The following is a 23,567-nucleotide window of genomic DNA, read 5'->3' as shown; positions in this document are numbered from 1 at the left end:
ACAAAATGCTTCAATCAAAATCTCTGCAGGTATTTGATGGCACTACCAGCCTCACAACATGGCATGGAAGGGGCATCCCGACCCACTGTGCCTATACCAGGTGATACCAGCTTCATTTCAGGGAGTAGGAGTGCTGGGCCTCACCTCTGTGTGCATAAGGCAGTATCTATTAATGTGTTTATATACAGGCAAGAACAATGCTTTTTTTGATTTAAAAAAAAACGTACAACAGATAAGATACCAGATTTCTTGGCCAGCAGTGAGCTTCTTGCAATGGGGTGAGTTCCAGTGACAATCTGACCAGGTTGTGGAGGGGGTAAATGGAACAGTCACTGGGGACAGTACTTGGCTATGTCCAGGTCTTGTAAGAATGAGGCTCACTGATCCAGCATGAGGACATAAAGAACTGCTATAGAGTCATTGATTGAGAGCATGTTTATATGCAAAAGAAAGTAAAGTGTCCTCAATTGACGGACCCTCCCGTCCCCTGCACTCGCATATACTGGAAAAACTGTCAATCATTAAAGAAATTCATCTTATAGTTCAATCAATTACTCATTTAGGTATTCATGTGTTCGACATTTACAAATTGACATTTACGAGTTTGCGTGATTGAACTATAAAATGAATTTCTTTAATGATTGACTGTTTTTCCAGTATATGCAGGGCAGGGGTCGGGAGGGGCCGTCAATTGAGGACATTTTACTTTCTTTTGCAATTATCGAAGCGACTTGTAGTGCCAAAGTCATGATTTTCTCCTCTGCACCCTTTAATTACATAAACATCCTGTAACTTAGTCAAGCAACATTCTACCACTGCGCTTTAACTAAGGTGTGCGTATAACCCTCTATATATTCTTATGCTATGTGCATGTTGATAGAGCACACTGTGCAAAATGAAACACCTCCAGGCGGTGTCAGAGCAAGATTATAGATCAGCCTGACTTTGATTGCTACTGTACTTGTGTTCTTGAAAGCGAGATTGTCCTCTTCTCTAGATACATATTTGCTATTTTATGTTACTATACATTTATACTGTGCAGAATCAGCACTGTAGTACTGTCAGTGCACCTTGCCTTGTTCATGCACACAAATAAAACACAAAGTACATGATGAAACACACATCTGCCTTGAAACTGACAGGGTGACACTTTAATGGTAACTTTTTTCTGCATGGATAACATTGATGGGAAGGTTTCAATTTCTCCCCTGTAGTTAGTCAACAACACGCCTCATACAATGCTCATGAGGAGTGATGGAAAGAAAGACTCCCTGAAGGCAGATGACGATGGGAAGTTTCAGATGGATGCCAATGAGTCCCTGATTATTCGTGAGGTCCAAGTGGAGGATGCTGGGATGTACCGCTGCTCTTTGCGTGCCCCAGTGGGTCACCAGAACATGGACATGGACTCCAACCTGATAGTCCCAGGTGAGGTTATAGTTTCCAAATCGCTGGCTTCATCTGCACTGTGTCGCAGCTCTAAGGTGAAACATGTGAAACCATAACAAATAACCTCAATAAATAAATAAATAAAGGAGCAACACAGGAATCATTTTCTAGAGGATCTGTGAAGATTTCCAGAGGTTATTTTTGCTGAATGACATTGTCGCCTAATTTGTTTTGCAGATTTCACCACTTTCTTGGCCACAAAAAGTGTGTGTGTGTGGGGTGTGGGGGGATCCCCTGCACCTACGTTACCCCTCCCCCTTTCCATACACCTAGCCCAAACACTCCAAATAAATGTTTGAAGTAAAACATTGTGGTAAAAAACTAAGCGAAAACGTAATTCGCAAAAATGTATAATACCTTGCCAGCACATGATGAAACACTATGGTCTGCAACCCTTGGATCTCCAGTTGCTTTGGACTACAACTCCCATTAGCACAAGCAAGCAGAGCTAAGTGATAAATCATGGGAGTCGAAGTCCAAAACATCCGCAGAGCTACAGGTTCCAGGCTCCTGCTCCAGTCAGGCTATATGATAAAAAATGCAATAACCAATCAAAGAAAAGTTAATAAATTGTAGATCCTTGTATGTGATCATGTGTTATTGAAGAACTGTATGTTTTATAGGGTATCTGCTAACTTGAAGGCCTTTTTTCATTTGAATGGGGAATGCTTTGGAGATGGAAACATAATACTGTAATTAAATAATGACCGGCAAAGCCAACAGGTCTGTCTTTATAAATGTAGAGGATAAGATGTATTTATCTTTCAGCTGTTTAACAAATAATTCCACCCTCCTCATTTACATAGGGGCACAAATGCTTTTTTTAATGTAGTTTGGATGGCCGTCTGGAATAAGAGTTTCTTTGACAAGTCCATAAGGAGAAAATGGTGGATGGGCAGCAACATTACTGATGAAGTGGACCATGTGGTACACAATTTAAATCGTACGCCAACATTCCAGCAATTCAGTGGTCAATCATATCAGTAAAAAAAACTCAATGGTGATCTCATACTCTTGTCGCTTGCCATTCTTTGGGTTTGATATCGTACCTGTGTTCTTTTTCAAAGAGAGATTTTCCTCTTGCCTAGATATATATTTTCTATCTTATGTTACTATAGGTTTACAGTGTGCTGTAGTGTTGTCAGAGCACATAGGCTTGTATTAAGGGAGTAACTAGGGCCCACCTTAAGATTGCTTATGCCTTACTTTGAAAACATATTACATTCAACACACTTGTGAGCAAGATTTGATTTCTTAAAATCTAACTCTCAGCTGAAAATGTGGAAAATAACATCAGCCATTTTATGAAATTAGTGAGACCCACTTTAAAGGAATGGTGCGGTCAGAAATATTATTGTCCCTATGGTTCGGCCATGTGTTTTTAACCATACGTTGATCGATCGTACAAACATTTCCTATGCACCTTACCAGAGTTTTCGTCTTTTGAACACAAGCAAAATCAGGCAGCAGGGCGCGGCCATCTTGTGATAATCTTATCAGTTGACGCGTCGCCCTAGGTGAACTGCCTTTGCAGCACTAAATCATATCCCCGCCCCCGAGCCAGACATCACTAGACGCGTACCGCCCATTTTACAACGCCAAAGCACGTCTCGTGTCAATATTCTCTGCGCTTCAGCTAGTGATGGGTCACCATGGAAATGGCAGGACGCCTCTTTCCTCAATAAGTATAAACAGACCGTTTCACAACACACTACAGCAGATTTTCTGTTCCATTCCTCACACTGTATTTCTTTGAGTATTCTGTGACTCGTTTCTGTGCTCTCGTGAGCTACCTTTGTTGCTTGTAGCCCATGCGAACAGATACCAGTACCATCGCTATAAATAATTTTCGTTTGTTTACCACACAATGGCAACAATAATGCCCTACCAGTATGAGCCCGAGTATTCCGAGGAGGAATTACTGGAAAGAGAAAGATGTGGAAACGATGGGGCTTTGGACGACAGTTGGGAGGACGATTCAACAGATCAAGAGCCTGAGCCTTGTCGCATGGACGGCGTCTCCACCTGGTGTACCTGCAATCGGTGCGTGCTAATGACAACCGGGTTCGGAGAACCGTTGCTGCAGAGAAAACTCTGGATGGTTGTCCTACATATCGCAAAGCGAGCCTCGGCCGCAATGCGTTACCGAGCTGCGAGACTTCAGGGCAGCCTGCCTCACACGGTCCATGTTGAGGATTTTGATGGTGCTTATGCACGAGCTTTGCGCAACAGTTCGCCCTCGTAATCCAAGTAACGAGTAAGTATACTCTGGTTGTGATGTCAGTTAGGCCACTACTATTTCACGGTTGTCTCCTATATTCTCGTAGCTTCAATATCAATTTAGTCTTGCAATTCTCTAGTAATAGTCGTATAAAAATCGTTCAATATTGTGCAGTGTCTAGGTAGCATTTGTCCTGGCAAAAATGCCATTGGATACATAAATTGTCATTGACAACTAAGGTTTAATACAATTATCTTGGTCATTTAAAAACAGTTTGTATCTTTCTCTTTCACAGGTGGTACCGGCTGGTGGCCTACCGTTCTTTTACATGGTGGCTTCATGGTAGGCTTGGACACCGCATTCGACGAGTAACACCCGCCTGTGTCGTTGGTGCCATTAGAGAAACTTTCCCCAGTGACAGCGGTCAGTACAGGGGATTTTCCCTCACTGTGCTGCAACTAGACCTTTACAATGTGTAGTAGTTTTGTGCCATCAACATAAGAAACAAAATAAAACACAACATATTTTTTATCAATGGTTGTTTCTGTTTTTTAGTGAATCAAGTGTGTCTCCATTCAGCAGTGTTCGGTGCCTTGTCTGCACGCCCCAGGCCCATCCATCCCCCCTCCACTATCAAAGGCAATTGGCACCAGTGGATGTGCGCTGCCAAGGGGTGCTGTCAGGGGCGCGAATGGCCAAGGCGCCAAACACCATGTACACTTCAAAGCTATCCCTCGCGCAGGGGTCATTGTTCACATGCCCTCCTCAGACCTGTCAGTCCAGAAAAAGTAGACACCCCTCAATCATGAGGCAATTTACTTTGTTGGCCGAAGACCAACCGCCTCATGTGTTTAGTATTAGAAATATATAGCCATAAACTTGACTAAAGTGCGGCCATTTTAAGGTGACTGAAATCGCCATTTTGTTTTCTAACGTTTGCCTTTTGCTTTCTGTTAAAACTGCTTTGGTGAAAACTCATTCTGCTCCACTAGTGCATAACACAAGGCCACGAGAGACTTGTTGAAACATAATGCAGCAACCCAGACAGAAATGCCCAGTCTCCTCCCTCACAAGTCCTTGGAAGTAAGCAGCAAGGCATTTTAATCAGTACACAGGTGCCAGCTAGTCTCGTTAATACAGTAGAAATGTTAGAAGCGAACATTAAATGGCTTGAATTATGCTCTTCTTTGCGGCCCCCCTTTCCTGAGCCCTGTAGAGCCCCGGAGAGCAAGTTGACCCCCAGTACACAAATAGAAACTGGGATACAGCGAGGCCTGGAATGTGTCTCTCCCCTGCACGCAGCTTGCTTGCAGAGAACAGAAGCAGTGTGTTCCTATAACAAATAATTGTGTCTGCAGGCTCATGAAATTGCAAACTGTTGCTAAATAAATGTCTGAAGGTGCCATACTCATCACAATTGTCAATCATCGTGCCCAATTCAAAGGAAATACATTAGGGGCGGTATTGAATGTGTCACTACTGATTGTAAGATGCTTGCTTTGTATATATGTAACTGTTGTACGATTCTCTCTCTCTTGCGTCCCACGGGGTCTGGAAACACACGTCGCGGGGTGTGGGACCCAGTTGGCCAACTGAGACTATTTGCTTTGTAATAAACCCTAGCTTTTGGGAATACAACCTCGTGTCTGGCGTATCAGCTCGTGTGTGGTGATTGTGCCTTGTTTCCATACGCAAGGGTCCCTCAGGGGCCCCTTCAAGATGGCGGCCGAATAGGGACCCTTCCCCACTTGTTCGATCGTGTACGTTGTAAAATAAGGAAGGCGGAGAGAACAACGAGGCCGGGACGATCGAGACGGGATCAAGCGGTGTTCGGGGCGCCCCTGTGAAAGTGATGAGAGACTCCTTTGCAGATCTGCACACAACTGATCCCTGATCGACGTACCCGGGTGGGGGACCCGAAACGAGTCAGAGAGAGCCAAGATACGCAGACACAACGTCATTGATTGTGTCAGTATACGGACAAATTGCATCTTGAAAGACAATTTGACTGATCAGGTGAGTCGTGCTCCGATTCAAAGTAACCCTGATATTGGTTGAGAGCTGATTTTGCAAAATCAAACACCCAGTGTAAGGTTGATTAGCTGAGGGTAAGGTTAAACAATGCCTGGGGTATTGTCCACTTTAGCAGGATTTTTCCGCTGCGGTAGACAATCTTTGGAAACTGGCCAGGTCGTGCCGCCCGAAAGATCGCCGGCGTATGAGATGTATGTGAAGTATGGTGTGGGAGCGATAATGTTTTGTGAGAATTGGCATAGGCAAACCAGAAAAGAGGAATATCTGCAGTGGCCGAATCACGGGAGTTTTGAAATTACGAGGATAGATTACTTGGAGAAGGTGTTGATGAATAAGAAAACATGTCCTGCAGCATTTGATATCCTTAGGGACTGGAGAAGGGAAGCTATGCTTCGTTGGAAAAGTAAAGAGAAGAGCGCGCGCAGGCATAAGTCGAAAGCAGAAAGAGTGAAAGAAAAAGAGGAGGAGGAGTGGAATGATAGTTTGAGAAAATCAAATAGACGTGGTCAGTTGAGTATAGATAAAATATACCCACAACAAGAGTTGCATTCATCAGATGAATTGATAAATAAAATATTGACTGATTCAAAGCGAGACCCAAGGGGAGAGACTAAAAAGACAGCGTCAATGACTATTGCTCAGCCCCCTCCAGTTGCTCAGCCCCTCCCTACTGATCAAATCCCAGCACAGCCACAGACCACACAATCAGCGCCTCCCATTAGCCAGCCAGCGCCGCAACAGTCACTTCCCGTTCCCGTTGTCCCATCTGCACCTTCCTCCCAAGAGACTGTTTCTGTCCCATCCGCCCCTCCAATAGTTGAACTTGAACTCATTGAAACGAGAGAGGGGACCGGACAAAGTGGATGCGCAAGAGTGACCTGTAGTGCGATCAGCAAGAAGAGAAAACGAGAGTTGCAAGAACAGGCAGAGATGAATATAAACGGGAATGATGAAACGACAACGCTAGCTTCGATGTATGATGAGGAGCAACGAGAGACAGGTATTGTTGGAATGCATGCGGTAATATTTAACGGCGAGATGGAAACAGTTAATTGGGAGGCTACCGCCGCAACAGTTGTTGAATTTCAATGCATTAGCACGTTGTAGAGAGAGAGATGAAGAAATAAGGGAGCATGTCTACTGACTTTTTGAATTTAAGAATGAACTTGATGATGAATATGCTGAAATGTTTGCCACACCGGGGTATAGGAGTAAAGATATTAGGAGAGATAGGAAGGAAGCGGCGGTGCCATATATACAGTGGCAATTTTTGCCATTGTCAAGACAGACAAGTGATGAACTAAAAGTATGTATACGCGAGGCGTTAAAATGAATTTCAGATCCTAGTATCCCCACAATGGAAATACATGAGATATTTGATGAATACCCCTTGCCAATGAAAATAGAAGCACTACAAACAATGGTTGAGGTGCTACTTCAGCAAGTGGCGAGACACAATAGAGGAAGAGGAAACGCACAAGGCAGAGGTAATTCGAACATGCATGGAGGGCCTCTGGGACTAAATCAGTGTGCGTACTGCAGAGAGGAAGGTCACTGGCGAGCGCAATGTCCACATTTACAAAATAGAAATGGGTATGGCCAGAGAATACAGCATAGGGGGCATCCAGGAACAAATGGGCAGAATAGAAACAACATGCAGCAGCTGTCATCATGCCTACCCCCGGCCATCCGGATCAAGCCCATCAGCCCCGGGAGCAGGCATCCAGACATTTACAAAAATCCCAGCAGCCCCAGCTAGGGGCTGTCTGGGTTCAGTCCTGGCGCCGTAGGCACCAGGCTCATAATAAAAATCAGTCCTGGCGCCATAGGCGCCAGGCTCATAGACACTACTTACCTCATGCAAAACATGCTGCAAAAGAGCCCAAGCCTACATGAGGCCTGTATGGGACTATTTTGTTACAGGGACTATTTTGTTACAGGGACTATTTTGTTACAGGGACTATTTTTTACTCGGCCGTGGCTCTAGGGAACTTCTTACCTGGAACTACTTTGGAGGCTATTTAAACCACACCCGAACAGCAGCACATGCTTCGCGTTATTCTACATCCAGCAGCGTGACGCTCACCGTGCCTGCAGCCAGCATCCAGTCTTCTGCCACGCCCGCCTCGATTCCGGAGCTCCTAGAATAAAGAGGAAGAAAAGGACAAGGTCAGAAAACAAACTTATTTCAAATTCCTCACCTGATTCTGGATCCATTGCATCTCCGGACCTGGAAAGAACTTCAGTTCTGCACGCGTCCCTTCGCCAGCTCCAGCACTGCGCCATACTCACCAGTTCTGACAGCATCTTTCGATCCGGCACTGTGTCCATCATTTCTTCGCCGTACTCCGGCACCTAGGGGACACAAGAAAAACAAGTAAGCCAAGGGAATCAACAAATACAACTTCTTACCACCATAGACTTACCTGATTTACCACAGGTGGCATTATTCCATAACTCTCCACATCTTCATATGCCGCACCTGTAAAGAGGGAGAAAAACAACACGTTAACGCATGCAATAGTTACCGGACAGTGTGGGTAACACAGACTCTTACCTGAACGCCATCAGCAGCCACAAGACCTTCTTTCACGAACTCAGCTGCAAGTTAAGGAAGGAAGGGGACAAGAGTGAACATCGGGCATATTGAACTCTTTGAACTAGATACTGCCAATCCCGCCTGGGACTTCGGAGTCAATACTTACCGGAACTCTCCCAACGCCTTCAAACCAGTGAAGGAACTGGTATCTACGCGCCCCTGCAAGACACGCAGGATGGAGAGCTCATCTTTTAAAAACATAAGGTGAGGTTACTAAGGGGATAGCGGAGGTGATTGGTGGGGGAGAACAGTTGGGAGGCCATCACTAAAATCCACAGGTGGCTAATCCCTGTCTCCACTTGCAGGAAGATACTTCTTCGGGTCCAGCAGACAAGACTAGGCGGGCCAGTCCAGACAGTCATCTCTGCACTACGCATCACGTTGACAGAGACTGCAGCTGTCCGAGTCCGATCGACACCCCTGTGGGGTCCAGGTGAGCGTAACAGAACGCGAAGCCTCTCTACAATTACCCACCCGGGTGTTATGGAAACCTCGGAAACCGACCAACTGGCCCAATTATTGGGGGAATTTACAGCGGAAGTACAGGCCGCTCGCCAAGAGACTAATGCCCTCAGGAGAGAACTGATTGTCTCAAAGGAGCGCACTGATGATCTGGCTAGGCAACTACTACAAAACCAAGCTGGGCAAACGCCCCTACCTGGATATGGGGGCAACCCAACCCCCGTTTCATCAAGCAATCCTGTGCAAGTGATTTTACCAGGAAATATTCTGTTAGCGCCACCCGAACGCTTTGCTGGGGACCCCAAAAGTTTCGCCGTGTTTATGAACCAATGCCGCTTGCACTTTTTATGCAGACCGAGAGCCTTTCCAAATGACCAAAACAAAGTAGCCTTTGTATTGTCATATCTCAGTGGCAGCGCAGCGGATTGGTCCATTTTACTAGTCAACCAGGATGACCCTCTTCTCTGGAACTTTCAAGGTTTTCAAAGGAGCATGGAAAAACTATTCGCCAGACATTCACAGGGTCAAGCCCAGGACAACGAACTCTTATTCTTACGACAGGGTAACCAGGATCTGCTAACCTATATTGCAACCTTTAATAGGTTGGTGGTGGAAACCGGGTGGCCAGAGGAAAAACGAATTACATTGTTTCATCGTGGACTTCGGGGAGAACTCAAAGACGTCTTGGCTCAAGTTGTGAACCCACCTCAGGATTGCACAGAATTTATAGACTTAGTGGTCCAGCTAGACCACCGACTTCAGAATCGAAAGACTGATCGAGCTAAGTTCGAGAATCGGGTATTGGTTAAACCCAATGTTGCCCCCAAAGGAACTGATGCATCTGAACCTATGCAGATCGGTGGGGTTAAAGGACCCTTAACTCAAAAGGAAAGAGAAAGAAGACGTCAGATGCAGTTGTGTCTGTACTGTGGAAACTCAGGACATTTTCTACGGGATTGCCTTACAAAACCACCCAAGAAGGTGGTAGGAGTTGCTGATAAAAGCCACATAGAGCCTGATTCGGGAAACGACCACGCCCCACAAGCGTAGAGGTCCGCTTGTCGAGCTTAAAGAAGGACACTCAGGCCTCGCATCTTATAATCCCAATGGTCCTAATTGATCCGAGGCAGCCATCACGTATGCACGCAGTAAGAGCATACATAGATAGCGGGGCCATAGGAAACTATATGGACCACGAATTGGTGTCAAGGATGAATCTACCTCTTTGCAAAAAGGCCACTTCGGATGTCATCACCACAGTTGACGGAACTGAGATTGCCTCGGGGCCTGTAACTCATTCCACTACAGAGATGACATTGTTGAGTCAAGATGGGCATCGAGAGACTATTGTGTTTGATCTAATCAAAGCCCCACAGTTCCAGATAATACTGGGGATGCCATGGTTGGAAACACATAATCCTTGTATAGAATGGCGAGAGAAGAGAATAACCTTCCCGGATTGCGCACACACCTGTTACCCAGAGAAAACTTTGAACAAAGGCCTCGCTACAGTCGTTATCCCAATCGTGCAGTTACCTCAGGAATACCAAGAATTTCAGGATGTTTTTCAAAAAGAACAGGCCAATACATTACCACCTCACAGGTCATACGATTGTCAAATCGACCTCTTACCCGCTGCACAACCCCCATGCAGTAGAATCTACGCCCTCACGGAACCTGAAAGTCTTCACCTACGGCAATACTTGGACCAGTACCTTGCTAATGGCTTTATTCATCCTTCCAAGTCTCCTGCATCCTCAGCTTTATTTTTCGTGCCAAAAAAGGAAGGTGACCTTAGAACGTGCATAGACTACTGCGCATTAAATCAGATTATGGTAAAAAAACGGTACTCATTGCCTCTGATCCCCGAATTACTAGACCAAGTAAAGGATGCTTGTATCTACACTAACTTAGATCTCCGAGGGGCATATCATCTGGTACGTGTCATGAAAGGCGACGAATGGAAGACTGCCTTTCGCACCAAGTACGGATTATTAGAATATCAGGTGATGCCCTTCGGGTTGTGCAATGCACCAGCAGCCTTCCAGTATTTTATGAACGATGTCCTTCGTGAACTCATTGACGTCTGTGTTGTCGTATACTAGATGATATTCTAGTGTACTCCTCCTCGGAATCAGATCATGTTAAGCACGTGCGTGCAGTCCTTGAGAAACTACGCCAGCACAAGTTATATGCAAAATTGGAAAAATGTGTTTTTCATGCTACGGAAGTTGAATTTCTTGGATTTATCCTGACTCCAAAAGGAGTCCGAATGGACTCTCGAAAGGTGTATGCAATTCTCAAGTGGCCATCACCCAGTTCAGTCAAAGGGGTACAAAGCATGTTCGGATTTGCTAATTTCTACCGCAGATTCATTCCAGACGTCTCCCATGTTGTACACCCCATCACAGCACTTTTGCGAGAAAACAAAAGCTTCTTGTGGACCGAAGAGGCTGAAAAGGCCTTCCAAGAGTTGAAAGCGAAATTCACATCAGCACCTGTCTTAAAGCATCCACGCCCTGAGCTTCCATACATAGTAGAAACTGATGCATCCAGTTTAGCCATGGGAGCTGTCCTGTCCCAGAAGGATCCTGAAACAGGTCAACTTCACCCAGTAGCGTTTTGGTCCAGGAAGTTCTCAGCACCTGAGTTAAATTATGCAATTACCAATAAAGAGCTATTAGCCATCAAATCCGTCCTTTAAGGCTTGGCGGCACTATCTTCTTGGTGCCAGGCATACCATTACAGTAATCACTGATCACCGGAACCTGCAGTATTTAAAAACAGCCAAAGCCCAATCATCACGGCAACTTCGATGGGCATTGTTCTTTGCTGAATTCGATTTTGTGATCACTTATCGACCAGGCTGCAAAAATGGCAAAGCAGATGCCTTATCCCGAATAGGGATGGGAGAAGCATATGCAAACCCGGAACCGGTCCCAATAATTCCCGAGCAAAGAATTCTTGGCATAACTACTCCACAGACACTAGAAGATATTCATTCAAAAATCCAACAACTCTTCGATCCAGCAACCCTGTAGGACTGGGTAAAGAAAGGCCCGGACTATTCAGTCGTCAATGACTTACCTTACTATCAAGGACGACTATTTCTGCCACACAAGGAAATACAAGAACTAGTCATCTCCAATTACCATGACACCCTGATGGAAGGGCACCCAGGTATCGCAAAAACTGAAGCGAAAATTAAGAGACAGCTCTGGTGGCCCACTTGGCGAAAAGACGTAAAGTCATTTGTGATGTCTTGTGGCATTTGTGCCCAAAACAAAAGCCTGAAGAAAAAACCTGCTGGCCTTTTACAACCTTTGGATATTCCACCTACACCATGGCACACCTTGTCTTTAGACTTTATTACAGATCCACCTCCATGTAATGGATTTAACACCATCCTAGTTATTGTGGATCTTTTTTCCAAGATGGCCCACTTTATCCCTTTAAAAGGATTACCTTCCGCTTCAATTTTGGCCAAGGAGTTCCTCGAAAATATTTTTCGAATACACAGATTTCCATCCGTATTGGTCTCTGACCGAGGCAGTCAATTCATTTCACAATTTTGGAAGAAATGTTGTCAATTGGCGCAAATCGACGTGACGTTATCAACCAGTCACCATCCCCAGACCGATGGTCAGACGGAGAGGACCAACCAGACCCTTGAACAGTACCTACGTTGCATGCTACACCAGACCGAAAGCAATTGGAAGGATATTTTATGGATTTCCGAATATGCATACAATAACTCAGTATATTCTGGAACCGGACAAAGCCCCTTCTATACCATATACGGACATCACCCTCGAACCTCAGAACTCGATTCGCCTCAGCACTTAGAAATGCCTGCAGTTAGTCATTTACACTCTACTATTACACAAGCCTTTAAGGAGGCAACAGAACATTTTGAAACAAGCGAAAGAGAAGTATAAGAAAAATGCCGATCAACATAGAAGCGATGCTCCACGATATCAGATTGGGGATCAAGTTGGGCTGGCTACAAGACACATACCTCTGAAAGGAACTCAGACTTTTAATCCTAGGTATTTGGGACCTTACACTATTAAGGCCATTATCAACCCGGTGGCCGTCAAGTTGGAATTACCCTCTAATATGCGGAACCATCCTGTCTTTCATGTTTCACTTCTGAAACCAGTTCAACCCGGAACAAGACTAGCCAAACCACCTGAACCCATCCTAATAGATGGAGAACCTGAATTCGAGGTAAAAAATATCCTGGACTCTAAGTTGGTTAAATCAAGACTTTTTTATTTAATCGACTGGAAAGGTTACGGACCACAGGAAAGGTCATGGGAGCCTAGTGACCACGTTCATGCACCGCGGTTGGTGAAGAAATTCCATCAGAACTTCCCAGACAAACCAGGACCAAGGGGAAGAACAATTTTAGAAGGGGCCTTGGGGGGGAGTGCTGTCATGATGCCTACCCCCGGGCATCCGGATCAAGCCCATCAGCCCCGGGAGCAGGCATCCAGACATTTACAAAAATCCCAGCAGCCCCAGCTAGGGGCTGTCTGGGTTCAGTCCTGGCACTGTAGGCACCAGGCTCATAATAAAAATCAGTCCTGGCGCCATAGGCGCCAGGCTCATAGACACTACTTACCTCATGCAGAACATGCTGCAAAAGAGCCCAAGCCTACATGAGGCCTGGATGGGACTATTTTGTTACAGGGACTATTTTGTTACAGGGACTATTTTGTTACAGGGACTATTTTGTTACAGGGACTATTTTTTACTTGGGCGTGGCTCTAGGGAACTTCTTACCTGGAACTACTGTGGAGGCTATTTAAACCACACCCGAACAGCAGCACATGCTTCACGTTATTCTGCATCCAGCTGCGTGACGCTCACCGTGCCTGCAGCCAGCATCCAGTCTTCTGCCACGCCCGCCTCGAATCCGGAGCTCCTAGAATAAAGAGGAAGAAAAGGACAAGGTCAGAAAACAAACTTATTTCAAATTCCTCACCTGATTCTGGATCCATTGCATCTCCGGACCTGGAAAGAACATCAGTTCTGCACGCGTCCCTTCGACAGCTCCAGCACCGCGCCATACTCACCAGTTCTCACAGCATCTTTCGATCCGGCACTGTCTCCATCATTTCTTCGCCGTACTCCGGCACCTAGGGGACACAAGAAAAACAAGGTGAGCCAAGGGAATCAACAAATACAACTTCTTACCACCATAGACTTACCTGATTTACCACCGGCGGTATTATTCCATAACTCTCCACATCTTCATATGCCGCACCTGTAAAGAGGGAGAAAAACAACACGTTAACGCATGCAATAGTTACCGGACAGTGTGGGTAACACAGACTCTTACCTGAACGCCATCAGCAGCCACGAAACCTTCTTTCACGAACTCAGTTGCAAGTTAAGGAAGGAAGGGGACAAGAGTGAACATCGGGCATATTGAACTCTTTGAACTAGATACTGCCAATCCCGCCTGGGACTTCGGAGTCAATACTTACCGGAACTCTCCCAACGCCTTCAAACCAGTGAAGTAACTGGTATCTACGCGCCCCTGCAAGACACGCAGGATGGAGAGCTCATCTTTTAAAAACATAAGGTGAGATTACTAAGGGGATAGCGGAGGTGATTAGTGGGGGAGAACAGTTGGGAGGCCATCACTAAAATCCACAGGTGGCTAATCCCTGTCTCGACTTGCAGGAAGATACTTCTTCGGGTCCAGCAGACAAGACTAGGCGGCCAGTCCAGACAATCATCTCTGCACTACGCATCACGTTGACAGAGACCGCAGCTGTCCGAGTCCGATCGACACCCCTGTGGGGTCCAGGTGAGCGTAACAGCAGCACCAAAATAGCCAAGGAAATGGTACCCAAAATCAGAACCAAGCTCAGAATCAAACTGCTTTTACCCAGAATCAGAGCCATCAGAACACGCAAAATGGAAATAGAGGAAGGGGCGGGAACATTTTTGACACCCAATCAAATACGTATTATAATAATAGCAGCGATTACACATCAGATGATGTGTTGTTCCCTCAATAGGACAGCCCAAGACATGGGTCGGAACCAGTGCCTATTCCCGTGAATCAAAAAGGACCCTACGTAGAAATGAAAGTCGGGAATAGAGAGCATAGCTTTCTCGTAGATACCGGGGCCCAAAAGTGCTCGATAGACCATCACTTGGTTCCAGTAATACCACTGTCAGGGTAAAGAAATATTTCAGTAGGGTTTGCAGGTACCCCAGCGATTAATCCGGTGTCCCAAAAAGTAGCAGTGATGTTAGGTCCATTCACTGAATATTTCCATTTCTCTTAACAGAAAATTGTGGGGAAAATCTTTTGGGGTTAAATCTATTGAAAAAACTGAGTGCAGTTATCCATTGAACACCAGATGGAGTGTTCTTGACAATTTCACCACAGAATGTACCAGTGTCTGAATTTATGTCCAAACCTTTGCCAGGAGAATTGAGTGAAGTGCCAACTTGTATATGGGCGATGAATGACAATCATGTTGGATGCTTGAAGATAGAGCCAGTAAAAATTGCTCTAAAAGAAAGAGTAACGTTACAGCGTATTCCACAGTACAAAATTTCAGCAGAAGGAGAGAAAGATTGAAAAGTATTGTTTCTGATTTGGTAAAATTGGGGGTGATTGAAGAGATTACAGTCAGTACATGTAACAGTCCCATTCTCCAGGTGTATGAGAAAGGAGGTAATGAGATACCATATCGTTTCATAATTGATCTGCGTGCACTAAACAAGGTGGTAGATCCTCAATTCCCATTGGTTCCAGACGTCACCACAATTTTGACAATGATTCCTGCCTCGGCAGAGTACTTTAGTGTTATTGATTTGAAAAATGCTTTCTTCATTATTCCAGTACACAAGGAAAGTAGATATCTGTTTGCCTTCACATTAGGAGGGCGATCATTTACATTCACGTGCATTCCACAAGGCTACACAGAGAGTCCGAGTATTTACAGCAGAGCATTGAAAGAACAGCTAGATATGCTAGAATTACCGGCAGGCTGTGTATTGTTACAGTATATAGATGACCTATTGATCGCTGCTGATACAGAGGAGGTTTTTAAAAAGAGCACTGTTTTACTGTTAACACACTTAGCAGCACATGGCCATAAAGCAAGCTTAAAGAAATTCCAATATTGTCGAAAGGAGGTGGCATATTTGGGCTATCTACTTTTGAGAGAAGGGAGAAGACTGACGCCAGAGAGAATAGAAATTATTTCTGGTATGTCTATTCCAAAAACACAAAAAGGAGTCAGAGCTATAATAGGCATGGCTTCATATTGCCGGCAGTGGATTGTAAACTTTGCATTGATTGTGAAGCCAATGGTGGCATTGACAAAGAAGGATGCTGTGATGCCTTTGCAGTGGAATGAAGAATGTCAGAGAGCATTTGATCTGCTCAAAACTGCATTGTGTTCTGCTCCAGTTTTGGGCACACCAAATTATGTGAACATTTTCAGATTGTTTGTATACGAGAGTGAAGGCTGTGCATTGGCTGTTTTGACACAGGAACAAGGTGGAAGAAATAGGCCATGCGGCTATTTTTCTTCCGCGCTGGACCCTGTAGCGCGCGCACTAACACGTTGTTTGTGAGCTGTTGCAGTGGCTGCTGCATCAGTGAAACAAATCGAAGGAATTGTATTGGGGCACGCCTTAATTTTGATGGTGCCACATGCCATAGACCTTCTATTAAATAGAACACAGACGCAACACCTCACCTCTGCTAGACTGACTAGATACGAAATTGTCCTTTTTGCGCCACACATCCAAATTATGAGGTGTAGCGCTTTGAATCCTGCAGAATTAATGCCACTGCCCACGGAAGAACTAGGGAAAAATGAATCACCTCCCCATGATTGCTTAATGGTTACTGAGGAAGAAACAAAAGGAAGAATTGGTTTGACAGATACCCCACAAAAAGAGCCAGATGGAGAACTATTTTGTGACGCTCCTGTTTTAAATTACCTGATGGCACATCAACTGCTGCCTATGCTATCACTACTTTGAAGAGTATTGTAGAAAGCAAAAGAATCCCCTACAACTCTGCACAAGCCACGGAGATAATAGCGTTGACTACAGCCTGTGAGATTTCTGAAAATAAGAGTGTAAACATATATACTGACAGCCAATACGCCTTTCGCGTGGTTCATAACTATGGCTGACTTTGGGCTGAAAGGGTTTTCTTGACATCACATGGGGCCAGGATTCAACATGGCCCTTTGATTGTACGGTTACTGTCTGCACTTACGTGTCCGAAGCGCCTAGCAATAGTGAAATGCGAGGCGCATAAAAAGGTAACATGTAAAATGGGAGAGGGAAGCGCATTTGCAGACAGGATTGCGAAGCAAATTGCCACTGATAGAAAATGGAATTGCTACTGTCAAAGAGATGCAGGCAGAGGCCACTGCTGATGAAATATGGGGGTGGGCTGAGGGCTCTGCAGAATTAGATCTAGAAGGTTGCTGGGTAGACAAGAAAAGTAAAAATTGGATACTGCCCAACTCCTATGTAACTGCAATGGTCACGATGGCCCACAGCCCTACTCATATTTGTGCCAGAAAGATAGTTCAGCATCTAGCTACAGTATGGGAGAACACACACATAAAGAAAAATGTCGAGAGGCTGGTCCAGAATTGTATCACGTGCCTACAACACAATGTGGGGAAGGGAACGGTGACTCCCACAGGCAGTTTCGGCCCTCCCTCTATGCCATATGAGGTAATCCATTTTGATTTCATAGAGATGGAGAGATGCCAAAAATATGTCATAGTAGTTATATGTGCATTCAGTAAATGGGTAGAAGCATATCCATTAAAAGTCTGCACCGCAATGAGCACTGCAAAAGTAATGTTAAAGGAGTATTTTTCCCGTTTTGGTCTGCCCCGTGTCATATGGTCAGATAATGGTCCGCATTTTGTGGGCGCAGTGATATTACAGATTTGCGCAGGTCTCCAGATTGACAAGAGATTCCATTGTTCTAGACACCACATGAGTGCCGGTCTTATTGAACGCCACTATGGCATTTTGAAGGCCAAAATAAGCAAAATCTGTGCAGGGAATAAGATGAGTTGAGTGGACGCATTACCACTAGCGTTACTGTGCATGCGCACATCAGTGCAGGCAAGAACTGGTCTCTTCCCATACAAGATAGTATGGGGAGGCTGGCAAATGTTTGGTGTGCACCGCAGCCAAACGGGCTAAGGGAGCTTGAATATCCTGTGCGTTTGATTCATCAGCAGGTGCATGAGGCATTACCAATCCGATACACTGGTCCGGGGCATGCACTGGAACCCAGAGAATGGGTGCTAATCAAAAATGTTGAAAGTAAAACATCACTTGCACCCAGATGGCGCGGACCCTATCAGATACTTTTAACAACACAGACTGCCATCCGCGTGGACGGAAGGAAAGCGTGGATTCATGCAACGCATGCTAAAAAGGTCCCATCACCGTCCGAGAAGCTGCCTGATCGAGACGACCAGAAAGAGACAGCGGTCCCAAAAACAGAAGAAGTTGTTGCCAGTTCTTTGCCACACAATCTGTCTGAAATAAAGCATGGAACGAAGCCTGTAAAGATTGCTATAAAAGAGGAAGGGCAAAGAGTGCCCCAACGTTGTCCAGCAGAACCTGCATCATTACAGGCTGACACATAACGTGTACCACTTTGGCACCCACCATCATCTGTCATTGCGCCAAAGGCTGACTCCGAGCTTGAATCTGGAAGTGCGTCGGCACTATTCATTGATCACACGATACCAGGAGCAAGGCGGTATAATTTGCGGAACCGGAAGAAGGAGTGATCAAATCTTCATTTCTTTTGATCTTTGTTGCCTCTGTTTCCTATTGTGGATGAAGTAGGAACCGAAGGCCTAGAGGAGAGCGGCGTGAGGGTTGTGCAAATCGGACAGCCCAAGAGCGAGGCTCCTCGGTGCAAAAAAAAATCCATGTGCAGATCACCACTTACGGACAAGAGGGGCTCACATGGTACGAAGGCAATTGATAACTGCTCTGGAGTTCTTTGAGCAATGTGCGGATGCACAAAGATCTTGCCCAACGGATAGCAATCCAGGCTGTTAAGAACTGGCAGAACAGACTGTTGACATTCACCGAAGCTATTAACATTCTAACGAGTGCAACGATAAGAGATATTCACGACGAATATTGTTGGAGAAGAAGAAAAGCGAGAGAAAGATGCCGGAAACAGCTTTTGCCCCCTCCTGCACCACTGTTGATAATGAGTTAAACATAGACACTGGAAGGTTACAAAAAAAGAATTGCCGAAAAAATTGTATGCTGATCTTAACGATAATTATGTGCATAATGAGTATATTAGCCCCAATAATGACCGTACTGGTATTATGGTACTTGGAAGAAATACACCCCTTAGAAGTGCTTTTGCCTGTTAGAAACATTTCCACCACTGAAAGCCCGGTTCATGTAATTACTTACACTCTGTCCCCAATGGAAGAAAGACACAGGGAAGGTTATAGGAATAACACACTACTGCTAATAATGAATATGACTCACTCCATATTAAGAAAGAATAATTGCTGGGTATGTGCCAACTTGCCGCAGCATGGTGGTAAGGGAATTGGTTGGTATGTGCAGCCCCTGCCATTGAGTTCTGCATGTTACGCATCACTGAGTGCATTATATTATGGGAAATGGAACGAAGGTGAAACTGGTCAATTAGATAGAACACATATGAATGAATTCAAAAAGATCATTATGAAACCCGTAGGTTGTTCTATATTTCACAAAGCACAACTGATCACACCAGAAGTGATGCCACAGGACAGATTATTTGTGCCCTATAAATCATCTGTAATCACGTTTCATATGAACCCAGAAGGAAATAAAGATACAGTGCCCCCCTCCTATACAGTAATTTACAGTCCACGCTCTGTCCCCTTTTGCCTGAGAAAGAAGGGTCCCTATTGCGTGGGGACATTCACTAGATGTATAAATATAGCATTCCTTGATAAGGAGGTAGAGACAGTTTATGTAGGTGATCCTGTTTATTTTATATGTGGAGAAAAAGCGTATCCTTGGTTACCTAGAAACTGGGGAAGTACTCGTTACTTGGGATTTTTGTTCCCAGGGGTATTCCTTTCAAGAACAGCAGATATAGCCAAACTGGCCAGGTCAAGACCATGACGGAATGAGGAAGGAGGTTTAATCGCAGAGGACATAGCAAAATCATTCATACCATTTTGGGGCCAAGCAATAAACTCGTATAATATAAGGCAACTGCCCAGAATACTAGATAAAACGATAAATGGGACAACAGATATATTATACAATATGACATTAGAGGAAAAAGGAATTAGATTAATGACACTCCAAAATAGAGTGGCTCTTGATGTAATCCTGGTTGACCGTGGCAGAGTTTGCAAAATCGTGGGATCAGCGTGTTGCATATTTGTAAGCGATTCTTCCCCTACGATTGTCGAAGCGATAAGAAAGTTGCACGTTTTAAGCTCTGACCTTCACCCTCCTGAAGGGAGTTGGGAATTAAACATAAGCTCCTGGTTCTGGGAGGTATTACGCTAATGGGGATGGAAATTATTTGCGATCCTAGTAGCAGTGCTAGGAATATTCATGAGATGTTGTTGTTGCATACACTGCTTACCCATAATATGTACTGAAATAAGCGATGAGGGTGTACATATGGTAGAAAAAAGGAGAACCACTAAATCAAGTACTCACAGTAATGATGAATTAAAGACAGTAAAAGAATTCATGTCAATCAATATTGATGACAATGAGGAAGAGACCAGTAGTGTACAGGATTCAGAATCAGAATCAGATACTTGGTCGGAAGAGGATGCAATGTACGGATGAGGCATTTGGCATACGGCCAAAAGGAGGGTTTGTCAGTCCAGAAAAAGTAGACACCCCTCAATCATGAGGCAATATACTTTGTTGGCTGAAGACCAGCCGCCTCATGTGTTTAGTATTAGAAATATATAGCCATAAGCTTGACTAAAGTGCAGCCATTTTAAGGTGACTGAAATCGCCATTTTGTTTTCTAACGTTTGCCTTTTGCTTTCTGTTAAAACTGCTTTGCTGAAAACTCATTCTGCTCCACTAGTGCATAACGCAAGGCTGCGAGAGACTTGTTGAAACATAACACAGCAACCCAGACAGAAATACCCAGTCTCCTCCCACACAAGTCCTTGGAAGTAAGTAGCAAGGCATTTTAATCAGTACACAGGTGCCAGCTAGTCTCGTTAATACAGTAGAAATGTTAGAAGCGAACATTAAATGGCTTTAATTATGCTCTTCTTCGCGGCCCCCCTTTCCTGAGCCCTGTAGAGCCCTGGAGAGCAAGTTGACCCCCAGTACATGAATAGAAACTAGGAGATAGCGAGGCCTGTAATGTGTCCCTCCCCTGCACGCAGCTTGCTTGCAGAGAACAGAAGCAGTGTGTTCATATAACAAAGAATTGTGTCTGCAGGATCATGAAATTGCGAACTGTTGCTAAATAAATGTCTGAATGTGCCATAATCGTCACAATAGTCAATCATTGTGCCCAATTCAAAGGAAATACATTAGGGGCGGTATTGAATGTGTCACTACTGATTGTAAGATGCTTGCTTTGCATATATGTAACTGTTGTACGATTCTCTGTCTCTTGCGTCCCCCGGGGTCTGGAAACACACGTCGCGGGATGTGGGACCCAGTTGGCCAACTGAGACTATTTGCTTTGTATTAAACCCTAGCTTTTGGGAATACAACCTCGTGTCTGGTGTATCAGTTCGTGTGTGGTGATTGTGCCTTGTTTCCATATGCGAGGGTCTCTCAGGGGCCCCTTCAGACCCCGTGTATCCAGGCAGGCTCCCCTTGAACCAGGCCGCTCCCCCACAATCCACATAAGCGTGTCTCCGTTCAGCATTGTTCCGGTGCCTTGTCTGCATGCCCCAGGCCCATCCATTCCCCCTCCATTATCAAAGGCAGTTGGCACCAGTGAATGTGCGCTGCCAAGGGGTGCAGTTAGGGGCACGAACGGCCAAGGTGCCAAACACCATGTACACTTCAAAGCTATCTTTTGCACAGGGGTCATTGTTCACATGCCCTCTTCAGGCCCCTGCTCGTCGTCATGCTATCTGTGAACTTCTGTGACCGCTGCGAGTCGACTCGTCAGTGTGCTACCTGTGAACATCTCCCTGTTCTCCTGCCACTAACTACTCTGCTTGCTGAATCTAACTGTTTGTTGGTCAAGGTAAGGGCATGTATCATAATCATATCTCCTTCATGTGTAAATTTCTATTTATTTCGAACTAACATACTCAGTAGTGCTATGTTCATTCGTCTCATTGCTATTGACTTGAGTTTCATTTGTTATGTTATTGATGTATCAATATTCATCAGTGTCAATTGGCATCGAATTGCATCCTTTGCGGACCGTGTCTATAATATAAGCATGTTTCCTTTTCATGCACGATAGTACATTCAAGGGACGAGTAACATGTTCTGATTTTCGTCACATCAATGAATTGTTTATGAAAGATATCCTATAATACAGCCACCCACGCTGCACTGGTTTTGCTGTGGAGACCAAAACAATGCTTGCATTGAAGAATGTATAGTCTAATTCCTTCTTTCTCACATTTTTATGCAAAGTAAATTTTGAATAATGTTGACCTTTTTTTTGCAGAATTTACAACAATGCCTGCATGTTCGATTTTCGGTTGCCCTTCGAAGACCCATGACAAATCGGAAGGCACTACAATGCATGTATTCCCTAAGACTGTATATCGAATTAGAGAATGGGTCAGATATTGCGGATCTGCACCGGCAGAGCTTGAAAGTCGAGTAAAAAAAGTCTTGGAGGACAACAGGGGTGATCGATACTGCATCTGCAGCCTGCACTTTACCCCAAATATATACAACACATCCTTGTACACAAAGAAGAATCAACTGAGAACGACTCAAAAATTGTTCCCAAACGCTATTCCGACTTTATTCGTTCACATGCCGCCACAGGTGAGTCACCCGTCCGGATTTAGCATTAGGCCTTGCGGTAGTGTGCAGGTAACCAAATGGATTGATTGGTATTTTAGGTGTAAATGTCACTAATAACTATGCTATAGTGTCCTTTGAAATAAGCAGGAGCGTCCTCTACAATTACAACATTCCTTGTAGTTGATCCAGATGTATGGGTGCTGACAGTTCCATCGAGTGAGATAATCTGATCATATTTACATATCGTGTCATTTGTTTACACAATGTTTCATTCGTGGTTTGCTATCGATTTGTACCTTTGTCGTCGTCCCAATGTGTGTGTTCAATCTGCAATATTTTCATCCATACTAATGCAAGTACTGTGTTTCAGGGAGATGCTGAAGTGTCCAATACAATTACATTATCCCTTGTAGTTGTTCCAGAGCCAGAGGTATGCGTACTGACAGTTCCATCGAATGAGATAATCCGATCATATTTACACTATCGTGTAATTCTTTTACGCAACGTTTAATTCGTGATTTAATATTTATATGTACCTTTGTTGTCGTCCCAAAGTGTGTGTTCAGTTTCCAATATTTTCATCCATACTAATGCAAGTACTGTGTTTCAGGGAGTTGCTGGAACTTCCTCTACAATTACATCATCCCTTGTAGTCGATCCGGAGCCAGAGGTGTGCATATTGACAGTACCCTCTAATGAAAGAAAGTCGGTCTAATTTTATTTGTAATACAAATGACTTATTTTAAATGGATACTCTTTTCTAGGAATGTATACAAGATTTGTATATTGAATGGGAGGCACGTGGATCCGAGTCGG

At 44.6% G+C, this 23,567-nt stretch overlaps 1 protein-coding gene across 2 annotated transcripts in view; it reads left to right on the top strand.

Moving 5' to 3' along the window:
• LOC138580570 (uncharacterized) overlaps nt 1–23,567 on the top strand; it is a 257,926-nt gene that overhangs the window by 75,687 nt on the left and 158,672 nt on the right. For both annotated transcript variants that reach the window (XM_069651217.1, XM_069651218.1), the window contains exon 3: nt 1,215–1,428. In XM_069651217.1, the coding sequence (XP_069507318.1) occupies nt 1,215–1,428 (214 nt within the window). The remainder of the gene's footprint in view (nt 1–1,214; nt 1,429–23,567) is intronic.

The sequence above is a fragment of the Ambystoma mexicanum genome, chromosome 3p (genome assembly GCF_040938575.1).
Source record: "Ambystoma mexicanum isolate Mex_15411 chromosome 3p, UKY_AmexF1_1, whole genome shotgun sequence".
Classification (NCBI taxonomy): domain Eukaryota; kingdom Metazoa; phylum Chordata; class Amphibia; order Caudata; family Ambystomatidae; genus Ambystoma; species Ambystoma mexicanum.
The sequence above is the reverse complement of the archived record's forward strand: the minus strand, read 5'-3'. Positions and strand labels throughout refer to the sequence as shown.